This window comes from Mobula hypostoma, chromosome 30, assembly GCF_963921235.1.
Source record: "Mobula hypostoma chromosome 30, sMobHyp1.1, whole genome shotgun sequence".
NCBI classification, from domain to species: Eukaryota; Metazoa; Chordata; class Chondrichthyes; order Myliobatiformes; family Myliobatidae; genus Mobula; species Mobula hypostoma.
This window is the reverse complement of record NC_086126.1, coordinates 3640472-3665979: the sequence shown is the minus strand read 5'-3', so window position 1 is coordinate 3665979 and position 25508 is coordinate 3640472. Positions and strand designations below refer to the sequence as shown.

Sequence of the window (25508 nt, the reverse complement as noted above, 5' to 3'; positions counted from 1 at the left end):
TTCTTCAGTTGCCAGGTGCTCTGTCTATACGGCCTTAAGATACAGGAACAGAATTGGGCCATCTGGCCCATCGAGTCTGCTCTGCCATTTCATCATTGCTGATCCTTTCCTCCCCTCTGAGCCCCAATCTCTTGCTTTCTCCCCATATCTCTTCATGCCCCGACTAATCAAGAATTTATCAACCACTGTCTTGAATACAACTAAAGACTAGGCCTCCACACCAGCCTGTGGCAATGACTTTCACACATTCACCATTTTCTGGCTAAAAAAGTTCCTCCTCATCTCTGTTCTAAAAGGACGCCCCTCTATTCTGATGCTATGTCCTCTTTCCCCACCATAGGAAACGTCCTCTCCGTAGGTTTCGAGACCTTTCAACGTTCAATAGGTTTCAATGAGGTTCCCCCCCCCCCCCATTCTTCTGATTTCCAGTGAATGCCGGCCCAGAGCCATCAAACACTCCTCATGTGACAAGTGACAAGTCTTTCAATCCTGGAATCGTGTTCTTGAACCTCCTGTGAATCCGCTCCAACGTCAGCACTTTCTTAGGTAGAGGACCCAGAATTGCTCACAATACTTTGTACAGCCTCACCAGTGCCTGACAAAGTCCCAACATTACATCCTTAATTATATATTTTATATTTTAGTCCTCTTGAAATTAATGCTGACATCGCATTTGCTTTCCTCGCAATCGACTCAACCTGCAAGTTAACCTTTAGGGAATTCTGCACAAGGACTCCTAAGTCCCTTTACACCCCAGATTTTTGAATTTTCTCTTCACTAAGAAAATAGTCTACACTTTTATTTCTTCTACCAAAGTGCATGGCCGTACACTTCCTGACAGTGTATTCCTCTGTCCTGTTCTTGCTTGGGCTGCCGACGCTGACGGCTGCTTGCTGTGTTGTGGCCACTTGATTATTCATCAATATTGTTCTGAAATTTAATGCTTCCATCTCACAGGAGAGGGTTGGTGAGCACATATTCTCCCCGTTACTATCCAACCCCTCCCCCCATCTGTATAACTCTTTCCCACCTCTCAACCTCTAATATCACCGCCCTCCCTCCCCTCCCTTCCCTCACTCCACCTCCTTCCCCCCCCTCGCACCCCTCTCTCCCTCCCTCATAAACCAAGAACGAATCAAATTTCACTCTGTTTACACTATTTTCTCCCTCAACAGACTGGTTTCTGACTTGGGAAAAGGCACAAGCTAAACACAGCGATTTGGGAGCTGAAGGGGTTAAAAACCCAAGCTCAGGAAATGGGATCTCCCTTGTACTTCTGTGACCCCAGCCGTGCTTTCACAAAGTGCCTCCCCTCCGCAATCCCTGCAGACTCTTCTGAGGTGGTGGGGGGGGGGGGTTAGAAACAGAGCAGTCAGTCACGAGTGGAGAAGACACAGTTCATTACTGAAATCCAGTAGGTCCAGGAGGGCGGCTTTGGGTTCCAAGATCGAGGCATTCTCTGTGACCCAGTTAGGTTCAGGGCTCTTTCAGTAGTTAGGAGTGGCTGGCTGGCTGGAATCTAATCAGGAGCTTTGCATATGATATGCAGGAGCGGGATCTAATCAAGGCGTTCAGGGTGATTTATATACAGAATAACCAATCCCTGGAAGTGAGTTAAAGGCTAATCCACCGGTTTAGGGTGTGTGTGTGTGTGTTTGTTTTTGTGCTTTTGTGTGTGGGGCCCGGAGGTTGGTCCTGGCTTTGAGTTGTCCGTGTGGGAGGGAGGAACGGGGCTTGTTTTGCTGCTGTTCTCGGGGCAGAATGTGTGGAGACACTTGCGGGCTTCCTTGGGTTGAGTGCGAAACAACGCGTTTCACCGTGTTTCAACGTGCATGTGATTAATCTGAATCTGAAACTTCTGTAACCTAGCTCATAACGAGGACAACGGCTTGAAAGCGGTCACATTTCAACACACGGTAGCAGAGCAGTTGACATAATGCTTTATGTTTTCCGTGAGGAGCTTATACATTCACCTGTGACCACGTGGGTTTCCTCGCACATTCCAAAGGTGTACTGGTTAGGGTTAGTGAGTTGTGGGCGTGCTGTGGTGGTGCGGGAGGCTTGGCTGCCCCCAGCACATCTTCTGACTGTGCTGGTCATTAACACAATGATGTGATCAGTATAACGCTCCATGGCTCTGACGATCGCTGTACCCTCTCCCTGTAACTACGTGGGTTTCCTCCGGGTGTTCTGTTTGCGTCCTGCATTCCAGACAACATACAGGTTAGGGTTAGTAAGTTGTGAGCATGCTGTGTTGGCACCAGAAGCTCAGCGACACTTGTGGGCTGTCTCCACACCTCCTTGGTCTGTGTTGGTTGTTGAATCAAGCAACACATTGCACTGTATGCTTCGATGTATGAATAACAGAGCTGATCTCTAAATCCATCTATAATCTTACCCTGCCCATTTTAATCTGCCTCACGTGTACATACAGTTGCACGAAAAAGTTTGTGAATCCTTTGCAGTTACCTATTTTTCTGCATCAATTACTCATAAAATGTGGTCTTCATCTAAGCCACAATAATGGATGAACACAATCTGCCTAAACTAATAACACAGAAACAATTGTACTGTTCATGTCTTTATTGAACACATTGTTTAATCATTCACAGTCCAGGCAGGAAAAAGTCTGTGAACCCTTGTATTTAATAACTGGTAGAACCTCTTTTAGCAGCATAACCTCCATCAAACAGTTCCTGTAGCTGCTGATCAGACTTTCACAATGGCGAGGAGGAATTTTAGACCATTCCTCCACACAAAACTCTTTCAATTCATCAATATTTCTGGGATGCCTTGCATGAACAGTCCTCTTCAGGTCCTGCCACAGCATCTCAATTAAGTTAAGGTCTGGACTCTGACTTGGCCATTCCAAAACACGAACTTTCTTACGTTTTATTCCATTCTGTTGTTAATTTACTCTTGTGGTGGGATCATTGTTGCATCATCCAAGCTACTAAGCTTCAGATGTCAGACCGCTACTCTGACATTCTCCTGTAAAATGTCTTGATACAATTTTGAATTAATTGTTCCCTCAATGATTGCGAATTGTTCAGACCCTGAGGCAGCAAAGCAGCTCCAAACCGTGATGCTCCTTCCAACATGCTTCACAGTTGGGGTGAGGTTTGGGGGTTAGTGTGCAGTGCCCTTTTCCCTCCAAACATAGCAATGTAAATTTCTGCCAAAAAGTTCAGCTTTTGTTTCATCTGTCCACAGAACATTGTCCCAGAAGCATTGTAGAACGTGGTCTTTTGCAAACTTGAGACGTGCAACAATTTATTTTTGTGGAGAGCAGAGGTTTCCTCTGTGGTGTCCATTCATGAACACCATTCTTGTTCAGTGGTTTTCTTACAGCGGACACATGAACAGAGACCTTAGCAAGTTTTGAAGATCTCTGTAGGTTTTTTGCTGTTACCCTTGGGTTCTTTTTCACCTCCAGCATTGCACATTGTGTTCTTGCTGTGATCTTTGTAGGCTGTCCACTCCTTGGGAGGGTAGCAACAGCACTGAGTTTCCTCCATTTGTAGACAACTTCTTTTACTGTGGTTTGATGAACACTCGGGTCTTTAGAAATGCTTTTGTGTCTTTTTCCAACTTCATGCATCTCTACAATTCTTCTTCTGAAGGTCCTCTGAAAGTTGTTTTGATTGAGGCGTGGAGCTCATGAACAGACATTTCTTGAGAAGCAGGTTCTGTCAGTAACCTGAATTTGTGAGTGTCTCTTTTATAGGGCAGGGCACCCCTACAACCCACACTCCAATCTCAACTCATTGATTGGAACGCCTGGCTCCAAATAGGAATGTTTGATGGCTCTGGGTCTGTACTTGTTGGAACTTAGAAGGAAGAAGGGGGGATCGCATTGAAACCTTTGGAATGTTGAAAAGTCTAGATAGAGTAGATGTGGAAAGGATGTTTCCCATGGTGGGGCAGTCCAGGATAAGAGGGCATTGCCTCAGGATAGAGGTGTGCCCATTTAAAACAGATGCAGAGAAATTTCTTTAGCCGGAGGCTGGTGAATTTGTGGATTGAATGGCAGAGCAGACTCGATGGACCAAATGGCCTAATTCTGCTCCTGTGTCTTATCGTCTAAATAGCTTTTGTAGACAATAGGCAATAGGTGCAGGAGTAGGCCAATCAGCCCTTTGAGCTAGCACAGCCATTCAGTGTGATCATGGCTGATCATCCACAATCAGTACCCTTTTCCTGCCTTCTCCCCATATCCCTTCACTCCACTATCTTTAAGAGCTCTATCTAACTCCTTCCTGAAAGAATCCAGAGAATTGGCCTCCACTGCCTCCTGAGGCAGAGCATTCCACAGAACCACAACCCTCTGTGTGAAAAAGTTTTTCCTCAACTCCATTCTAAATTGTCTACCCCTTATTCTTAAACTGTGGCCTCTGGTTCTGGACTCCCCAACATCGGGAACATGTTTCCTGCCTCCAGCGTGTCCAATCCCTTAATAGAAGGCTTTACTCCAGAGGTTCATGTACTGTTTTGAACCAAGACTGTGATTGTTTAAATGGGGTGCTCAGTTTTGACAAGAAGTACAATTCTTGTAGGGTAGTAGTGTGTTAATTAGTTTATGCAGATTGTGTTTGTCTATTATTGTGACTTAGATGAAAATCAGACCACATTTTCTGAGTGATTAATGCAGGAAACCAGGTGATTGCAAAGGGTGCACAAGCCTTTTCTTGCAACTGTAGATTCATGCCACTGTATGTTCTCTCCGTCACTGTGTGGGTTTCCTCTGGGTGCTCCGGTTTCCTCCCACATTCCAAAGACGTACGGGTTAGTAGGTTAGTTGGTGGCATGGGCTGGAAGGGCCTGTTAGTGTGCTGTATCTCTAAATGGAATTAAATAAGATTCCCCTCTCTCTGAAGGAAAAGATCTCACTTCCAGCTGGACTTCCATTTGTGTGTTCTTTTTTCCTTAGACAGTGCCACGCGTTTCATTGAGAAAGACGCCAAGGGCATGTTGGTCTGGTCTCCCAACCACAACATCTCCGATGCAAAGCGTAAGTTTTAGCCTGACATTCAGTGTCCTTCTGAGAAGGGGGCGATTGGGTTTGGCACCAATGTGTTGGCCTGCTAGGGAGCCAGAGACTATGCTGGTGGGCCAAGCGGTCTGCTCGAGTGCTGCAACCAGTCTCTCTGCATGCCGTTGGAAAAATTCACCCTGGTTCTGTGGGAGAGAAACACGGCACTTAAATATGTTGTCGTTGGCCAGGCCTTTTGATCAAAAGGTCAGCACAATCTGACTCCTTCCCTCCCACATAGCCCTCTAATTTTCATTTTTCCCTGTGCCTACCTAAGAGTCTCTTAAATGTCCCTGCTGTTTCTGCAGCTGCCACCACTTCTGGGAGCATGTTCCACACACCCTGTGGAAAAAAATCATACCTCTGACAACCCCCTGTACTTCCTTCCAAGCACCTTGAAATTCTGTCCTCTTGTATTAGCCATTGCTGCTCTGGGAAAAAAGTCTGGCTATCCACTCTATGTATGCCTGTCATCATGTTGGGTACTCTCTCACCCTCCTCCACTCCAAAGGGAAAACGCCTAGCTCACTCAACCTATCCTCATAAGACCTGCTCTAATCTAGGTAGGATCCTGGTGAATATCCTCTGCACCGTCTGTAAAGCTCCCATATCCTTCTGATAATGAGGCGACCAGAACTGAACACAGTACTCCCAGGTGTGGTCTGACCAGGGTTTTATCGAGCTGCAACGTGACCTTGTGTCTCTTGAATTCAAACCCTGGTGGTCCGAATGTTGGACTCGTGTGCCGTATCCCCGTGGGGGGGGGGGGGCGGTACTTTGCTCTGGTTCTGTCAGAGGGAAACGCGGCTGTTACAGAAGGCACAGCGAACGCGTGCATCACTTCACATTCGTTTCAAGTGGACCAAAATATTAAAGCAAGAATGTAATGCTGAGGTTTTATAAGGCATTGGTCAGACCACATTTGGAGTATTGTGAGCAGTTTTGGACCCCTTAAAGGATGCACTGGTGTTAGGGTCCGGAAGAGGGTAGACGAGAATAATACTGGGAATGAAAAGCTTAACTTGCAAGGAGCATTTGAGGGCCCTGGGCCTCACTAGAGTTTAGAAAAATGGGGGGTGATCTCATTGAAGCCTGTTGAATTTTGAAAGGCCTAAGTAGAGTGGATGTAGAGAGGATGTGTTCCTATAGTGGGGGAGTCTAGGACCAGAGGGCACAGCCTCAGAATAGAGGGACGTCCCTTTGGAACAAAGATGAGGAGGAATTCCTTTAGCTAGAGGGAGGTGAATCTGTGGAACTCATTGCCACAGACAGCTGAGGAGGCCAGGTCATTGGGTATATTTAAAGCAGAGTTTGATAGGTTCTTGATTAGGGCATCAAAGGTTATGGGGAGTCAGCATGGCTTTGTCAAGGGCAGGTCGTGCCTTATGAGCCTGATTGAATTTTTTGAGGATGTGACTAAACACATTGATGAAGGAAGAGCAGTAGATGTAGTGTATATGGATTTCAGCAAGGCATTTGATAAGGTTCCCATGCCAGGCTTATTGAGAAAGTAAGGAGGCATGGGATCCAAGGGGACATTGCTTTGTGGATCCAGAACTGGCTTGCCCACAGAAGGCAAAGAGTGGTTGTAGACGGGTCATATTCTGCATGGAGGTTGGTCACCAGTGGAGTGCCTCAGGGATCTGTTCTGGGACGCTTACTCTTCGTGATTTTTATAAATGACCTGGATGAGGAAGTGGAGGGATGAGTTAGTAAGTTTGCTGATGACACAAAGGTTGGGGGTGTTGTGGGTAGTGTGGAGGACTGTCAGAGGTTACAATGGGACATTGATAGCATGCAAAACTGGGCTGAGAAGCGGCAGATGGAGTTCAACCCAGATAAGTGTGAAGTGGTTCATTTTGGTAGGTCAAATATGATGGCAGAATATAGTATTAATGGTAAGACTCTTGGCAGTGTTGAGGATCAGAGGGATCTTGGGATCCGAGTCCATAGGACATTCAAAGCAGCTGCGCAGGTTGACTCTGTGGTTAAGAAGGCGTACAGTGTATTGGCCTCTATCAATCGTAGAATTGAATTTATGAGCCGAGAGGTAATGTTGCAGCTATATAGGACCCTGGTCAGAGCCCACTTGGAGTACTGTGCTCAATTCTGGTCACCTCACTACAGGAAGGATGTGGAAGCCATAGAAAGGATGCAGAGGAGATTTACAGGGGTGTTGCCTAAATTGGGGAACATACCTTCTGAGAATAGATTGAGTGAACCCAGCCTTTTCTCCTTGGAGCGACGGAGGCTGAGAGGTGACCTGACAGAGGTGTATAAGATGATGAGAGGCATTGATCATGTGGATAGTCAGAGGCTTTTTCCCAGGGCTGAAATGGTTGCCACAAGAGGACACAGGTTTAAGGTGCTGGGGAGTAGGTACAGAGGAGATGTCAGGGGTAAGTTTTTTACTCAGAGTGGTGAGTGTGTGGAATGGGCTGCTGGCAACGGTGGTGGAGGTGGGTACGATAGGGTCTTTTAAGAGACTTTTGGATCGGTACATGGAGCTTAGTAAAATAGAGGGCTATGGGTAAGCCTAGTAATTTCCAAGGTAGGGACATGTTTGGCACAACTGTGTGAAGGGCCTGTATTGTGCTGCAGGTTTTCTGTGTTTCTCTGAGAAGGCTGGAGAATGGGGCTATGGGGTTTAGAGGGAAAATAAATCAGCCCTGATGGAATGGTGGAGCAGACTCAATGGGTCAAAAGACACAATTCTGCGCCTCTGTCTTTCTATACTGCTGACCACAGCCAGTGCAAAGTACTGCTCTAACTCTGCTTCTCTCTTTCAGTTGATGAGTACATCGCGATGGCCAAGGAGAAGCACGGTTACAACATTGAGCAGGTAAGGGTGGCTCTGGGCTCCAGAGATTGAGGCACTCTCTGTGACCCAGTCGGGCTCAGGGCTGTGGAAGCAGTTGGGAGTGAGTAACTGTCGAGGACCTAATCAAGAGTTTTAGTGTGCATTTCTATGTGATGTGTAGGGGTGGATTACAGGCTGGGATCTAATCCAGGGGTTCAGGGGTGGTTTATATATATAGATAACATAGAAAACCTACAGCACAATACAGGACCTTTGGCTCACAAAGCTGTGCTGAACATGTCCTTACCTTAGAAATTACCTAGGGTTATCCATTGCCCTCTACTTTTCTGATCTCCATGTACCTGTCCAGGAGTCTCTTAAAAGACCCTATTGTATCCGCCTCCACCATTGTCGCCGGCAGCCCATTCCATACACTGTGTGGTTTTTAAAAAAAAAACTTACTCCTGACATTTCTGTACCTACTTCCAAGCACCATAAAACTGTGCCCTCTCATGCTAGCAATTTTAGCCCTGGGAAAAAGCCTCTGACTATCCATATGATCAATGCCTCTCATCATCTTGTACACCTCTATCAGGTCACCTCTCATCCTCCATCACTCCAAGGAAAAATGGCCAAGTTCACTCAACCTATTCTCATAAGGCATGCTCCCCAATCCAAGCAACATCTTTGTAAATCTCCTCTGCACCCTTTCTATGGTTTCCACATCCTTTCTATAGGGAGGCGACCAGAATTGAGCACAGTACTCCAAGTGGGGTCTGACCAGGGTCCTGTATAGCTGCAACATTACCTCTCGGCTCCTAAACTCAATCCCACGATTGATGAAGGCCAATGCGCTGTATGCTTTCTTAACCACAGATTCTACCTGCAGAGCAGCTTTGAGTGTTTAGTCACATCCTCAAAAAATTCAATCAGGCTCGTAAGACACGACCTGCCTTTGAGAAAGCCGTACTGAGTATTCCTAATCATATTATACCTCTCCAAATGTTCATAAATCCTGCCTATCAGGATCTTCTCCATCAACTTACCAACCTCTCAGGTAAGACTCACTGGTCTATAATTTCCTGGGCTATCTCTACTCCTTTTCTCGAATAAGGGAACAACATCCGGAATCCTCCGGAACCTCTCCTGTTCCCATTGTTGATGCAAAGATCATTGCCAGAGGCTGAGCAATCTCCACCCTCGCCTCCCACAGTAGCCTGGGGTACATCTTGTCCTGGCCCAGTGACTTATCCAACTTGATGCCTTCCAAAAGTGCCAGCACATCCTCCTCCTTAATGTCTACATGGTCAAGCGTTTCAGTCTGCTGTAAGGCATCCCTATAATCGCCAAGATCCTTTTCCGTAGTGAATACTGAAGCAAAGTATTCATTAAGTACCTCTGCTATGTCCTCCGGTTCCATACACACTTTTCCACAGTCACACTTGATTGGTCCTATTCTCTCACGTCTTATCCTCTTGCTCTTCACATACCTGTAGAATGCCTTGGGGTTTTCCTTAATCCTGTCCGCCAAGGCCTTCTCATGGCCCCTTCTGGCTCTCCTAATTTCTTTCTTAAACTCCTTCCTGCTAGCCTTATAATCTTCTAGGTCTCCATCATCACCTAGTTTTTTTTTTTGTTTTGAACCTTTCGTAAGCTCTTTTCTTCTTGACTAGATTTACAACAGCCTGTGTACACCACGGTTCCTGTACCCTACCATCCTTTCCCTGTCTCATTGGAATGTGCCTATGCAGAACACCGAGCAAGTATCCCCTGAACATTTGCCATATTTCTTCCGTACATTTCCCTGAGAACATCTGTTCTCAATTTATGCTTCCAAGTTCTTGCCTGATAGCCTCATATTTGCCCTTACTCCAAATAAACGCTTACCTAACTTGTCTGTTCCTATCCCTCTCCAATGCTATGGTAAAGGAGATAGAGTTGTGATTACTATCTCCAAAATGCTCTCCCACTGAGAGACCTGACACCTGACCAGGTTCATTTCCCAATACCAGATCAAGTACAGCCTCTCCTCTTGTAGGGTTATCTACATATTGTGTCAGGAAACCTTCCTGATCACACCTAACAAACTCCACCCTATCTAAACCCCTCGCTCTAGGGAGATGCCAATCGATATTTGGGAAATTAAAATCCTATCATGACAACCCTGTTAATATGAAACCTTTCCAGAATCTGTCTCCCTATCTGCTCCTCAATGTCCCTGTTACTATTGGGTGGTCTATAAAAAACACCCAGTACAGTTATTGATCCCTTCCTGTTTCTAACTTCCATCCACAGAGACTCTGTAGACAATCCCTTCATGACTTCCTCCTTTTCTGCAGCAGTGACACTATCTCTGATCAACAGCCACACCCGCACCTCTTTTGTCCCCCATCCCTGTCCTTACTGAAATATCTAAAGCCTGGCACTCAAAGTAACCATTCCTGTCCCTGAGCCATCCAAGTCTCTGTAATGGCCACAACATCATAGCTCCAAGTACTGATCCACGCTCTAAGCTCATCCGCTTTGTTCATAATACTTCTTGCATTAAAAGAGACCATCTCAAACCGTCGGTCTGAGTGTTTCCCTTCTCTATCACCTGCCTCTCCTTCCTCTCGCACTGTCTCCAAGCTTTCTCTGTTTGTGAGCCAACCGCCTCTTCCTCTGTCTCTTTAGTTTGCTTCCCACCCCCCAGCAATTCTAGTTCAAACTCTCCCCATAGCCTTAGCAAATCTTTCTGCCAGGATATTCGTCCCCCTGGGATTCAAGTGGAACCCATCCTTTTTGTACAGGTCACTCCTGCCCCAGAAGTGGTCCCAATGATCCAGAAATCTGAATCTCTGCCTCCTGCTCCAATCTCTCAGCCACGCATTTATCCTCCACCTCACTCTATTCCTATACTCACTGTCACGTGACACAGGCAGTAATCCTGAGATGACAACCTTTGTGGTCCTGCTTCTCAGCTTCCTTCCTAACTCTCTGTAGTCTGATTTCAGGACCTCCTTCCTTTTCCTGCCTATGTCATTGGTACCAATATGTATCACGACCTCTGGCTGTTCTCCTTCCCACTTCAGGATATCGTGGATGCGATCAGAAACATCCCGGATCCTGGCACCTGGGAGGCAAACTGTGCTTCTTTACTGCGTCCACAAAATCACCTGTCTGACCCCCTAACTGTAGAGTCCCCTGGGAGTGGGTTACTGACTGGGATCTAATCCAGGGGTTCAGGAGTGGTTTCTATATATAGATAACAGATCCTTGGGAGTGGGCTACTGTCTGGGATCTAATCCAGGGAGTCGGGGTTACTTATGGATAACAGATCCCTGGGAGTGGGTTCCAGACTAATCCAGTGGTTTGGGTTGTCCTGGAATTCCAGTTGTTTGTGCAAGTGGGTGGGAGGGATGAACCGAGCTTGTTTACACTGTTGTTGTTTTGTTGTTTAGCGACACTTGCGGGCTGGCCCCAGCATTTCCTTGCATTATGTTGTTAACACGAACAGCGCGTTTCACTAAATTTTGGTGTACCCGTGATGAATAAATCTGAAATAAATTTGAATCTGTTAGATTCTTTGGTGAGGAGTTCAGACTGGGATCTGATCCAGGGTATTGGAGGGGGTGGTTTATAGATATGTAACCCCCAGGTTCGGCCGGCCGCGTTAGTCTGGAGAAGACAGTCTCTGGCCCTGCCAAACGTGTAAAGTCTGAGGTGCAGAACCTCTTGTTTGTGTGGATGCTATGTGACAGTACACCGTACGCAATGAAACAACTTCGCTTGATAGTTCTTAATTTGACTAAAGGGTTAGTAAAGAAAACAAAAAGAAAAAGGGCCCAGTTTAATGAAACAGTCTAGTGTGCAGGTTGGAGCTCACGGTCTCTCTTTCGCTGGTCTTCCATTGGTTTCCCCCGGAGCCCCACTCCAAGTCCACTCCGTCCTGCTCGCTACGACCTCTCCTCTCAGGCGTCTTCTCTCTTCATCTCTCGCCAAACAAAAGACCCAGATCACCTCGTTCTCGGGCACACAACAAGAAAAAACACTCCCCTCATTGGACAGCGCACATTCCAAAGCCCCCGTTATCTCTAGTCATAACCCAAACACTGCTGCTACAGAAGGACCATCACATTAGCAGTGAAACTTTTCCCAGGGTGTTGGCAGATAGAAAACAGATCCCGGGGAGTGGGTTACAGACTGGGTTCTAATCTAGGGTTCGGAAGGGCGGCTCATATATGGATAACAGATCCCTGGGAGTGGATTATAGACTGGAATCTAATCCAGGGTTCTGATACGGGTAACAGATCCCTGGGAGTGGATTACAGACTGGAATCTAATCCAGGGTTCAGAGGGTTGGTTTATATATGGATAATAGATCTCTGGGAGTGGGTTACTGACTGGAAACCAGTACAGTGCCTGATAAATTGGCCGGAGGTTGTGTGATGGGTCCCGGGTGGTGTAATTGTGCTCTGCTGCCCACTAACCCGTGCCCCCTGTCCCCCCCCGCCTCTCCCCGCCAGGCGCTGGGGATGCTCCTGTGGCACAAGCACGATGTGGACAAGTCTCTGGCCGACCTGGCCAACTTCACCCCTTTCCCGGACGAGTGGACTGTCGAGGACAAGGTCCTGTTCGAGCAAGCCTTCAGCTTCCATGGCAAGAGCTTCCAGCGCATCCAACAGATGGTGAGGCTGGGGAGGGGGATGAGTGGGGTGACCAGAGGGAATTCTTGGGAGGGGGTGTTTACCAGAAGAGGTCTCTGGAGGTGGGGCAATGGAGGGTACAGGTGGAGGACTGGGGAGTGGATAGGGTGGACGGGAGGAGAGTGTGATAGAATTGAGAGGGGGAAGAGTTGGCTGAGGGAGAACTTGGGGAGGAGGAGCTGTGGGAGGACTGGGGAGGGAGAGGGAGTAGGGAAAGGAGGACTGGGTTGGAGGGTAGGGGAGGGGAATCTAACAAGGGGAGTGACGGGGAATGGGGAGGGGTTAGGGAGGATGGGAAGGGAAAGAGATTGAACTGGGGAGGGAAGGGAGCAGGGGGTGAGACATTGAGGGGGAGGGAGGACTGGGTGGGAGGGAAGGGAAGTAATAGTGGAGAGTGATCTGGTGAAAGGTGGGAGGGAGATCCAGGACAGAGGATATGGAGAGGGGAGGGTGGAAGGGGCGAACTGGAGAAGGATCCAGGAGGGTGTAGTGAAAGGAGGGAAGACTGGAGTGTGATGGTGTTGGCAGGACTGGTGGGTGAGCTGAGGGTAAGCGAGGGCAGCTCGTTGGGCACATACTCCTGTTGCAGTGGGCACAGTTCAGGGTCCAGGGCTGGGAGGGGGTTGCCTTTACCTTCTGACAAGCTGCATACGCCCAAAATTTCGCTTTTGAAGGCCTCCCACTTACCAAGTACACCTTTGCCAGAAAACAGTCTGTCTGAATTCACACTTGCCAGATCCTTTCAGATACCATCAAAATTGGCCTTTCTCCAATTTAGTATCTCATCCCAGTTGAGGCCTCCTTTTCCATAATTACCTTGAAACTAATGGCATCTCGATCTCTCGATGCAAAGTGTTCCCCTTTCTGTCACCTGCCCTGTCTCATTCCCTCACAACAGATCCAGTATCGCACACGCTCTCGTTGGAACTTGTACGTACCGATGAAGGAAACTTTCCTGAACGCATTTGATAAACTCTGTCCCATCTAGTCCTTTTACAGTCTGGGAATGATAAAATCACCTACTAATAACAACGTTATGTTCCTTGCGACATTCTGTGATCTCTTTACAAATCTGTTCTCTAGATCCCGAGGACTGTTGGTGGTCTGTGACACAGCCCCATTAATGTGGTCGTACTTTTCTTAATTCTCAGTTCCACCCAGTAGACGAGCTCTCCATTCTGTCCTGACGGATCACTGCCGTGACGTTTTCACTAACTAGTAACGCCACCCCTTCCCCTTTCATCCCTCCCGTCCCATCGCATCTGAAACAATTGAACATCGGAATATTGAGCTACCAGTCCTGCCCCTCCTGCAACCAAGTCTCACTAATGGCTACAATATCATAATCCCATGTGTTGATCCATTCGCTGAGCTCATCTGCCTTCCCTATGATCCCTCCTGCACTGAAATATACTCAGCTGAGGACACTAGCTGAGCCATGCTCAACCTTTTGATTCCTGACTTTGAGAACTTAAAGACATCTGTCTCCAGAACCTCTCCACTGACAGTCCTAGCACTCTGGTTCCCAGCCCCCTGCAACTCTAGTTTAAACCCTCATCCTACCCCAGTGAAACGCCAGTAAGCCTTCCTGCTGGGATATTGGCCCCCCCCCCATTCAGTTGAGATGCAAACGGTCCCTTCTGTACAGGTCCCACCTTCCCTGGAAGAGGGGCCAATTATCTAAAAATCTGATGCCCTCCCTCCCTCCTGCACCAGGTATTAAACTGCATCATCTTCCTAGTTCTGGCCTCGCTAGCACGGGTCCCGTCTTTTTAATTCCCTGAACTCCTTGTGCAGAACCCTGTCACCCTTCCTGCCCATGTCATTGGTACCTACATGGACCACGTCTTCTGGCTATTCACCAGAACGTGGACTCAATCCAAGGTGTCCCATACCCTGTCACGCAGGAGGCAACAAATCATTTGGGAATCTCGTTCTTGTCCACATAACCTCCTTTCTACTCCCCTAACCAGTGAATCCCCTATCATCACAGTGTGTCTCTTCATCATCCCCCTTCACTTCTGAGTCTCAGAGCAAGACCCCAGTGCCAGAGACCTGACTGCTTTGACTTTACTAGGTCATCACCCCCGCCCCCAAAACAGTATCCAAAGTGGTTTACCTGTTGTTGAGGAGGATGGCCTCAGGTGTCCTTAACCCCTTTCCCCTTCCTTGTCCTGCACCTTGGGTGTAACTCTCTATATGTCCTATCTGTCACCCCCTTCAGCCTCCTGAATGATCCAGAGTTCATCCAGGTCCAGCTCCAACTTCTTAACACAGCACCTCTCGTGATTGTTGAAGTGGGGTGCGAGAGCAAGGGGGGTGGGTGTGACCTGGTGGTCCTGTGATTGTAGAAGTGGGGTAGGAGTGCAAGGGGCATTCGAGCGAGTGGGCAGGAGAGGGATTGAGGGGATGGGTGTGACGCAATGGCCCTGTAACTGTAGAGATGGGGCGTGTGCGTGAGAGGGAGTGAGGGGACTTGCAGGCAAGGGGATGGGTGTGACCTGCTGGACTCGCACCCCGCGGTCCTGATGTGAAGAGGACAGGATTGGGGGAACCATGCTGATGTTTGCATTCGGTCTGTGTAATCCCCTCCCCGCGGATTACTCCCCCCAGTTACCAGACAAGCTCATCTCCAGTCTGGTGAAGTATTACTATTCGTGGAAGAAGACACGGACCAGGACCAGTGTGATGGACCGTCAAGCACGTAAACTAGTGCACAAGAAGGAGCGGGAGGACAGGTGTGTGGGCCTTTCCCGCCCCAGTTCGCAACCTCGACACCGACCCCTGGCTCTGTGCTTACCCCCCCCCCTCACCCAAGCACAGGTGCATGAGCTGTTTCTGCCCCATCACCTCCCCCCCAACTGGGCTCATCTGTGTGAACTATTGCTGTCCGTCTAACCCCATCCATCTCATTCCCTGCCTCTGACGCAGATGTGTGAGCTATTACTGCCCTCCTCGGAAGGAGCTCATCTCCAGGCGACCCTTCCCATTCCCTCATGTCCATGTGTACCTCCTCCCCCTCCCCAGTCCCTACCTGCTGGTGACGTTGGTGACAGTGGGGCCAGGGGGTGAGAAGGAATCCCTTCCTGTAGCCACCCACACGCTCTCGTTTTGGTCTGTGTGCAGCAACGACGAGGCAGAGGAGGTGACCGTCCAGATCGCAGATGACAGCGACTATGAGCCCGACATAAAGAGGGAGGTCAGTCCTTGTCTTAATGTCATTTACAGTAGTCTCCACATCTTTCATTGTACAAAAGGACAAATTTTGTGAGTGGTTAATCTGTGGAGTTCATTGCCACAGGTGTCTTTTATTAATTATTAATTTTTATTAATAGAATAATTAACAGACCACGTGTATCCTGTTGGGTGTGCTCTTTCGTTAATTCTGTTGTGTTTCTTGTACTTATTGTGAACGCCAGCAAGAAAATGAATCACAAGTTTGTATATGGTCCTTCGATGATACATTTACTTTGAGCTTTTAACCTACTGTAGTCATAGGGCCAGCACAGAAACAGGCCCTTCAGCCCATTTAGTCTGTGCCAAACTACTAATTTGCCCAGTCCCATCGACTGGCACCTGGACCTCAATCTAACGCCTCCCTCCCACGTAGTTCTCCAGTTTTCTATCAGCCTCGTGCCTATCTAAGAGTTTCTTAAATGCCCCAAATGTATCTGCCTCTACTACCTCCCCCTGGCAAGGCACCCACCACTCTCTCTGTAAAGATGATACCTGTGACATCACCTCCCCCCCTCCCCCCCATACTTTCCTTCCAACACCTTAAAGTTTTACCCTCCCTGACATTAGCCATTTAAAGTGGGGATTGATAGGTTCCAAATTAGTCAGGGCGTCAAAAGCTTATGGAGTAAAGGCAGGAGAGTGGGGTTGGGAGGGATGATGACAATGGTGGAGCAGACTCGATGGGCTGAATGGCCTAATTCTGCTCCTGTGCCCTCTGTTTAACTGTCAGTGATAATAAAGTTGATTTTGATTGTGCACTGTTGTGATTAATTGATCTGTACAAACAGCGTTCAAGGTAAATTTTCCACTGTACAAGTGCCAATAATAGGAGATTTACACACGACACCAGCCTAGTGACAAAGGTCAACATGGTTAGCGTGTGAAGAGCGTTTGATGGCTCTGAGCCTTTACTTGCTAGAGTTTAGAAGAATGCAGGGGGGGGATAAGATCTCAAAGTTCAAAAGTTAAAAATAAATGTTGTTATCAAAGTACTTATCTGTCGCCTTTGAGATTTATTTTCCGGTGGGCATACTCAGCAAATCTATAGAGAGTAACTATAACAGGATCAATGAAAGATTGGCCTGAGGGCAGAAGACGACAAACTGTGCAAATGCAAGTATAAGTAACGAGAACATGAGATAACGAGATAAGGAGTCTTTAACGTGAGGTCGTTGGTTGTGGGAGCATCTCAGTGGATGGGCAAAGTTCCTTTTTATTCAGGAACATGATGGTTGAGGGGCAGTAATTGTTCTTGAACAGTTCCTGTGTCTTCTGCCTAATGGAAGCAGTGAGGAAAGAGCATAGCAATCTCTGATCTCATCGAAATGTACAGAATATTGAAATACTGATTAGGCCAAAGGACAGGTGGTAAAAAAAGATGGCGTGCAGTCAGACTGTCAGGAAGGGCAGGCAGGTGATGAGGCTTGGTTGCAGCCAATAGGCTGAGCACCAAAACATTAGGGATGCAGAATCAGAAAGGGTAGCAAATACGGTACTCAAGATGTTGTATCTAAATGGACGTAGTGTAAGAAATAAGGTAGATTATTTTGTTGCACTATTACAGATCGCCAGATATAATGTTGTGGCCATCACTGAATCGTGGCTGAAGGATGGTTGTAGTTGGGAGCTGAATGTCCAAGGTTGCATGTTACATCGGAGGGATAGGAAGGTAGGTAGAGGGGATGGTGTGGCTATACTGGTAAAGAATGGCATTATATCAGTAGAAAGATGTGACGCAGGCTATTAGGGAGCTTAAGGTAAAAGAACCCTTAGGAACCAATATGATTGTGTTCAACTTGAAATTTGGTAAGGAGAAAGTAATGTCTGATGTAGCAGTATTTCAGTGGAATAAGGGGAACTACCGTGGTATGAGAGAGGAGTTGGCCAAACTTAATTGGAAGGAGCTGCTGGCAGGGATGACAGCAGAGCAGCAATGGCGTGAGTTTCTGGGAAAAATGAGGAAAGTGCAGGATAGATGTAAACAAACAACAAATACTCAAATGGCAAAACAGTACTGATGTGGCTGACAAGAGAAGTCAAAGCCTATTGTAAAAGCTAATAAAAAGAGGGGTAGCTCAAGCAGAGCGGCCAGCGAGTGAGTGGGCCAGTGACGGAGTGGAGCTTTGAGGCTTTGGCTCGAGAGGTTTTGGCAGTTGGATTGTGCAGTCAAGTCAATCAAGATTTGAGTAGTTCAGTCTCAGCAGAAAGCAATTGATTGGGCAATCGAAAATTGTAAAGCTCAAACAAATAAAAAGAGGGGAAGCTCAAGCAGAACGGCCAGTGAGTGAGTGGGTCAGTGAAGGAGTGGAGTTTTGAGGCTTCAGCGAGCAGAGGCTGAGGACGAGCTTGCTCCTAGAGAGGTAAGGCCAGGTAAGTTTCTTTAATTAATTTAATTAACTTAGGAGTTGGTAATGAAGGCAATAGATAGGGCAGTCCAGTGCTCCGATTGTAAGATGTGGGAAATCAAGGACAGCACAGTTGTCTCTGATGAATACACCTGCAAAAGGTGCATCCAGCTGCAGCTGAGTACAGGGTTAATGGTCGGTTACTTAAGAGTGTGGATGAACAGAGGGACCTTGGGGTTCAAGTCCAAACAGTCCTCAAGGTCGCTGCACAGGTTGATAGGATAGTTAAGAATGCCTATGGGATGCTAGGCTTCATTAATAGTGATTGAGTTCAAGAGTAGAGAGGTCATGTTGCAACTCCACAAATCTCTGGTGGGAGTATTGTGTTCAGTTCTGGTCACCTCATTATAGGAAGGATGTGGAAGCTATGGAGAGGGTGCAGAGGAGATTTACCAGTATGTTGCCTGGATTGGAAAACAAATCTTATGAGGCAAGGTTAGCAGAGCTGGGACTTTTCTCTTTGGAGCGTAGAAGGATAAGAAGGGACTTGATAGAGGTCTGCAAGATTATGAGGGGCATGGATAGGGTGGATAGCCAGTACCTGTTGCCCAGGGCACGAATAGCAAACACCAGAGGGCATATGTACAGAGTTAAGGGAGGGAAGTTTAGGGGAGACATCAGGGGTAAGTTTTTTACACAGAGGATTGTAGGTGCCTGGAATGACTTGCCAGGGATGGTGGTAGAGGCTAAAACATTAGGGGTATTAGATAGGCACATGGATGAAAGGAAAATAGAGGGTTGCGGGGTAGTGTGGGTTTAGTACTTAATTTTTTAAGGAATATATAGGTCGCTACAACATCGAGGGCCGAAGGGCCTATTCTGTGCTGTGGTATTCTAGTGTCGAAAGGGCATACAACAAAGCAAAAATTAGTGGGAAGATAGAGGAATATGACGTTTTTTAAAAAAACTACAGAGAGTAACTAAAAAATCATTAGAAGGGAAAAGATGAAATATGAAAGCAAGCTAGCAAATATCAAAGTAGTAAAAGTTTTTCAATTATGTTAAAGATGAAAGAGAAATGAGAGTGGATATAGGGCTGCTAGAAAATGAGGCAGGAGAAATAATAACGGGGGACAAAGAGATGGCTGATGAACTAAATGAGTATTTTGCATCAGTCTTCACTGTGGAAGACACTAGCAGTGTGCCAGATGTTGAAGGGTGTGAAGGAAGAGAAGTGGGTGCAGTTACTGTTAGAAGAGAGAAGGTGCTCAGAAAGCTTAAAGACCTAAAGGTATATAAGTCACCCGGACCAGATGAACTGCACGCTCAGATTCTGAAAGAGGTTGCGTTAGAGATTGTGGTGGCACTCGAAATGATCTTTCAAAAATCATTGGACTCTGCTGCCTCCAGAGGACAGGAAAATTGCAAATGTTACTCCACTCTTTAAGAAAGGAGGAAGGCAGCAGAGAGGAAATTATAGACCAGTTAGCCTGATCTCAGTGGTTGGGAAGATGTTGGAGTCAGTTGTTAAGGATGAGGTGATGGAGTACATGGTGACACAGGACAAGATAGTACAAAGTCTGCATGGTTTCCTTCAGGGAAAATCCTGTCTGATGAACCTGTTGGAATTCTTTGAGGAGATTACAAAGTAGGATGGATAAAGGGGATGCAGTTGATGATGTTGTATATTTGGATTTTCAGAAGCCTTTAACAAGGTGCCACACATGAGGCTGCTTACCAAATTAAGAGCCCATGGTATTACAGGAAAGTTACTGACATGGTTAGAACATTGGCTGATTGGTAGGAGGCAGCAAGTGAGAATAAAAGGATCCTTTTCTGGTTGGCTACCAGAGACTAGTTGTGTTCTGCAGGGGTTGGTGTTGGGACCAATTTTTTACATACTGTATGTAATTGATTTAGATGGAATAGATGACTTTGTTGCCAAGTTTGCAGATGATATGAAGATTGGTGGAGGGGCAAGTAATGTTGAGGAAACAGACAGGATGCAGAAGGACTTAGTCAGATTAGGAGAATGGCTAAGGAAGTGGCAAATAAAATATAATGTTGGGAAATGCAGGGTCATGTACTCTGGAAGTAAATGTATGGACTGTTTTCTAAGCAGGGAGAAAATCCAGGAACCTGAGATGCAGAAGGACTTGGGAGTCCTTGTGTAAAACACCCTGAAGGTTAACTTGCAGGTCGAGTTGGTGGTGAGGAAAGCAAATGCCATGTGAGCATTCGTTTCAAGAGGTCTAGAAAACAAGAGCAAGGATGTGATGCTGAGGCTTTATAAGACCATAAGAAATAGGAGCAGAAGCAGGCCATTCGGCCCATTGAGTCTGCTCCACCATTCAGTCATGGGCTGATCCAGTTTTTCCAGTCAACCCACTCCCCTGCTTTCACCCCACACCCTTTGATGCCCTGGCTAATCAAGAGCCTATCTATCTCTGCCTTAACTGTACCTAATGACTTGGCCTCCACATCCGCTCGTGGCAACAAATTCCACAGATTTACCACCCTCTGACTAAAGTAATTTCTCCGCATCTCTGTTCTAAGTGGACGTCCTTCAATCCTGAAGTCGTGCCCGCTTATCTTGACTCCCCTAACATGGGAAGTAACTTTGCCATGTTTAATCTGTTCAGGCCTTTTAACATTAGGAATGTTTCTATGAGATTCCTGCCGCCCCCCCCCCCCCCCACCGCTTCTCTCACTTTCCACCTCCGATGTTTACGCCACCCTGAGCAGGATGAATATACGAAAGGCAGCTGGTCCCAATGGAATACCTGGCCGTGTGCTCAGAGTCTGTGCAGGGCAGTTGGCAAGGTCTTCACGAACATTTTCAATCTGTCCCTGGCCCAGGCAGTTGTCCCCATAAGCTTCAAGATTGCCGTCATCTTGCCAGTGCAGAAGCATCCCACTGCCCTGGGCCTGAATGACTTCCGCCCAGTTGCACTCACCCCCATCGTTGCAAAGTGCTTTGAGAGACTGGTTCTATCATATCTGAAATCCTGTCTGCCCAGTACCCTGGACCCCCATCAATCTGCCTATCGCACCAACAGATCTACAGAGGACGCCATCTCCACGGCACTTCACTCTGCCCTGACCCACCTGGACAGCCCCAACTCTTACGTCAGAATGCTGTTCATTGACTTTAGTTCGGCATTCAATACTGTGATCCCCTCCAAGCTGATCACCAAACTTCACCAGCTTGGTATCATCTCATCCCTCTGCAATTGGACCTTGGACTTTCTGACTAACAAACCCCAATCTGTTAAGTTAGACAACCTCTCCTCCTCCACTCTCACCCTGAACACCAGCGTGCCTCAAGGCTGTGTGCTGAGCCCTCTTCTGTACTCCCTTTTCACCTATGACTGCATTCCTGTACATGGTTCTAACTCCATAATCAAGTTCGCAGACAACACCACGGTGGTTGGCCTGATCAGAGGGGATGACGAGACGGTCTACAGGGACGAGGTCCTGCACCTGGCCACATGGTGTGCCGACAACAACCTGGCCCTTAACACCCAGAAGACCAAGGAGATCATTGTGGACTTCAGGCATGCTAGGAGCCACACTCACGTCCCCATCTACGTCAACGGAGCTGTAGTGGAGTGTGTATCAAGCTTCAAATTCCTTGGTGTTCACATTTCCGAGGATCTCACCTGGTCCCTGAACTCCTCCATCCTGATCAAAAAGGTGCAACAGAGCCTTTATTTCCTGCGGAGCATGAAGAAAGCTCACCTCTGTCCCAGGATACTGACGGACTTTTACCGCTGTACCATTGAGAGCATACTCACCAACTGCATCTCAGTGTGGTATGGCAATTGTCCCGTATCGGACCACAAAGCACTCCAGTGTGTGGTGAAAACTGTCCAGTGGATTATCGGCACCCAATTGCCCACTATTGAGAACATCTACCATAAACGCTGCCTGGGCAGGGTGAAAAGCGTTATCAAGGATGCATCTCACCCTAACTATGGACTTTTTACTCTCCTCCCATCCGGTAGGCGCTACAGGAGCCTCCGCTCCCGCACCAATAGGCACAGGAAGAGCTTCTTCCCTGAGGCTGTGACCCTGTTGAACCTCACATCACAGCGCTAAGCAGTATTGCATCCGTATTGTACTGTCTCAGTACTTTTATATTTGTGTGCTGTAGCACTTACTTTTTATTTGCAGTTACTTTGTAAATAATACTATTCTTTTGCATTTCTGGTCAGATGCTAATTGCATTTCATTGGCTTTGTATCAGTACTCGGCACAATGACAATAAAGTTAAATCAAATCTAATCTAATCTATAAGGCAGTGGTGAGGCCTCACCTTGAGTATCATGAACAGTTTTGGGCCCCTCATTTGAGAAAAGATGTGCTGGCATTGGAGAGGGTCCAGAGGGTGATTCCAGGAATGAAAGGGTTATCATACGAGAAACGTTTGATGACTCTGGGTCTGTACTCGCTGGAATTGAGAAGGATGAGGGGGGATCTCAGTGAAACCTTTCAAATGTAGAGTAGACGTGGAAAGGATGTTTCCCATGGTGGGGGAGTCTAGGACGAGAGGGTACAGCCTCAGGATAAAGGGGCGACAATTTAAAGCAGAGATGCAGAGAAATTTCTTTAGCCAGAGGGTAGTGAACTTGTGGAATTTGTTGCCACGTGCGGCTGTGGAGGCCAGGTCGTTGGGTATAGTTAAGGCAGAGATTGATACATTCTTGATTGGACACGGCGTCAAAGGTTGTGGGGAGAAGGCCAGGAACTGGGGTTGAGGCAGAGATAGGAAAAAAAAGGATCAGCCATGATTGAAAGGTAGAACAGACTCGATGGGCCAGATGACCTAATTCTGCCCCTATGTCATATGGTCGTATGGAGCGGATGTGGGGAGGATGTTTCCTATAGTGGGGGAGTCCAGATGACTCAGAATATAGGGGAGTCCATTTACAGAGATGAGGAGGAATTTCTTTATCCAGAGGATGATAAATCTGTGGAATTCCTCTCCACCAGGAGCTGTGGAGACCAAGTCATTTTGCATATTTAAAGCGGAGGTTAATAAGTTTGTGATCAGTAAGGTTACTGGGAGAACAGGTTTGAGAGGAATGATAAATCAGCCGATTGAATGGCAGAGCAGATGAGGGTGGGTCAGAAGCTGTCTTTGAGCTTGGTGGTATTGTGTGGCCACTTCTGAACCCCTGCCTTCCCTCAGCGCCCCGGGGAGCAGAAGCAAACGAACGGCAAGTCGATGGCGGTGAAGAGAGAGTCGCAGAGTGTCCAGTACAGGCACCACCCCCCACGAGCGAAGCGGCGACCCCCAAAAGACATGTACCTGAGCCAGGACGAGGTGGCTGGAGTCTCTGCAAACCCCAATGCTGCCACCATCGCCCTGCGACAGCTCGACTCGCAGCTGATCTCCATCAAACGGCAGGTGAGATGGTTGGCTGATGGGCACTGGTTTCGCCTCCCTGAGTGTTCTGCCGAGCTCCCTCCCCCACCGCTCCCTGCTTGGTGCAGAGACGACTAAAGAAAGCTGAGCTTTATTTGTCACATCTACATGGAAATGTACAGTAAAGTGCATAGTGTCAACGGCCAACACAGTTCGAGGGTGTGCGGGTGGCAACCTGCAGGAGTTGTGACACTTCCAACTCCAGCAGAGCGAGCCCACAACTTACTGTTCTTTGGCCTGTGGGAGGAGACCCGCACAGTCCCGGGGAGAATGTACGAACTCCAGAAAGGCAGCGGTTGGAGCTGACCCCCCCCCCCCCAGTAACGGGGGCTGTAAAGTGTTGTGTTACGTTGGTGTAGAGAGTACGAGATGTAGGTTAGGGAGAATGTAATGCCACTAGAGTACAGACATACCACACAGCAATAGTCCATCCAGCCCAGCTGACCTTTGAGACCTATCTATGCTAACGCCCAGCACTTTGTCAGTAGCTGTAGTACTTGTTCGTCAGATCCTTTGTTAAATGTGGAAGTTCTGGCCTGCACCACCCTCTCAGACAATGCCTTCCAGTTTCCAACCACTCGTGGGACGAAAACAATTCTTCTTTGTATCCCCTCTGAACCTGTCAACCTGTTGGAGGCTTTTACCCTGGTGGCCAGAGATATTGGAGGACCCCCGGGAGCTGGAAGTACAACACATGTTCACAGATGGAGATAGAACATTCCAGTGCACTACAGGCCCTGTGGCCCACAGTGTTGTGCCAGCCTTTTAACCTACTCTGAGATCAGTCCAACCCTCCCTCCCCCATAGCCCTCCATTTTTCTATCATCCACGTGCCTGTCTGAGTTTCTTAAATGTTCCTAGCACAGGAAAATCTGCAGATGCTAGAAATCCGAAGCAACAGACAGAAAATGCCGGAGGACCAGGCAGCATCTATGGAAAACAGTCGACGTTTCGGGCTGAAACTTCTCCCCTTCCTTTCCAGTCCTGCTGAAAAGTCTCGGCCCGAAGCGTCGGCTGTTTATGTTTTTCCATAGATGCTGCCTGGCTTGAGTTCCTCCAGCATTTTGTGTGTGTTGTTTTAAATGTCCCTAATTGATCTGCCTCTACCACCACCCCCTGCAGGACATTCCACGCACCCAGCACTCCATGTATGTATTTATAAAAAAATAGTTACCTCTGGCATCCCAACCCTTACCCCCATACCTTTTCTCTAATCACCTTAAAATTGTGCCCTCTCATATTAGACGTTTCCACCCTGTGGAAGAAGTCTCTGGCTGTCCGCTCGATCTGTGGATCTCATCTTGTCCACCTCTATCAAGTCACCTCTCATGCTCCTTCCCTCCAGAGAGAAAAGCCCGAGCTCACTCAACCTCTCCTCATAAGACCTGCCCTCTCATCCAGGCAGCATCCTGGTGAATCTCCTCCGCACCCTCTCTAAAGCTTCCACATCCTTCCTATAATGAGGTGACCAGAACTGAACACAATTCTCCAAGTGTGGTCTAACCAGAGTTTTATAAAACTGCAGCATTACCTCACGGCTCTTGAACTCAATCTCACGACTAATGAAGGCCAACACACCACTGGCCTTCCTGACCACCCTGTCAACTTGCGTGGATGTGGAGCCCAGGATTCATCCCTCTGTTCCTCCACACTGCGAAGAATTCTGCCGTTATCCCTGTACTCTGCCTTCAAGTTTGACCTAAAGTGAATCACTTCACACTTTTCCATACTGAACTCCACCTGCCACCTCTCAGCCCAGCTCTGCATCCTGTTAATGTGCCGTTGTCGCCTATGACAACCTTCGGAACTATCCACAACTCTGCCAGCCTTTGTGTCACCTGCAAACTTACTAACCCACCCTCACACTTCCTCATCCAAGTCATTTATAAACATCGCAGAAGGGCAAGGCGATGAAAGGGGGTCTGAGGTGTGGGAGATGGGTGGCATTGTGGCTCGCAATGTAAATCTGCTGCCTCAC

At 47.6% G+C, this 25508-nt stretch overlaps 1 protein-coding gene across 6 annotated transcripts in view; it reads left to right on the top strand.

Moving 5' to 3' along the window:
- rcor2 (REST corepressor 2) overlaps window positions 1–25508 on the top strand; it is a 111894-nt gene that overhangs the window by 74149 nt on the left and 12237 nt on the right. For 5 of the 6 annotated variants that reach the window (XM_063036479.1, XM_063036478.1, XM_063036476.1 and 2 more), the window contains 6 exons: window positions 4931–5011; window positions 7822–7874; window positions 12338–12499; window positions 15131–15255; window positions 15644–15716; window positions 23294–23512. In XM_063036479.1, the coding sequence (XP_062892549.1) occupies window positions 4931–5011; window positions 7822–7874; window positions 12338–12499; window positions 15131–15255; window positions 15644–15716; window positions 23294–23512 (713 nt within the window). The remainder of the gene's footprint in view (window positions 1–4930; window positions 5012–7821; window positions 7875–12337; window positions 12500–15130; window positions 15256–15643; window positions 15717–23293; window positions 23513–25508) is intronic. The other variant, XM_063036482.1, reaches the window with a different exon arrangement.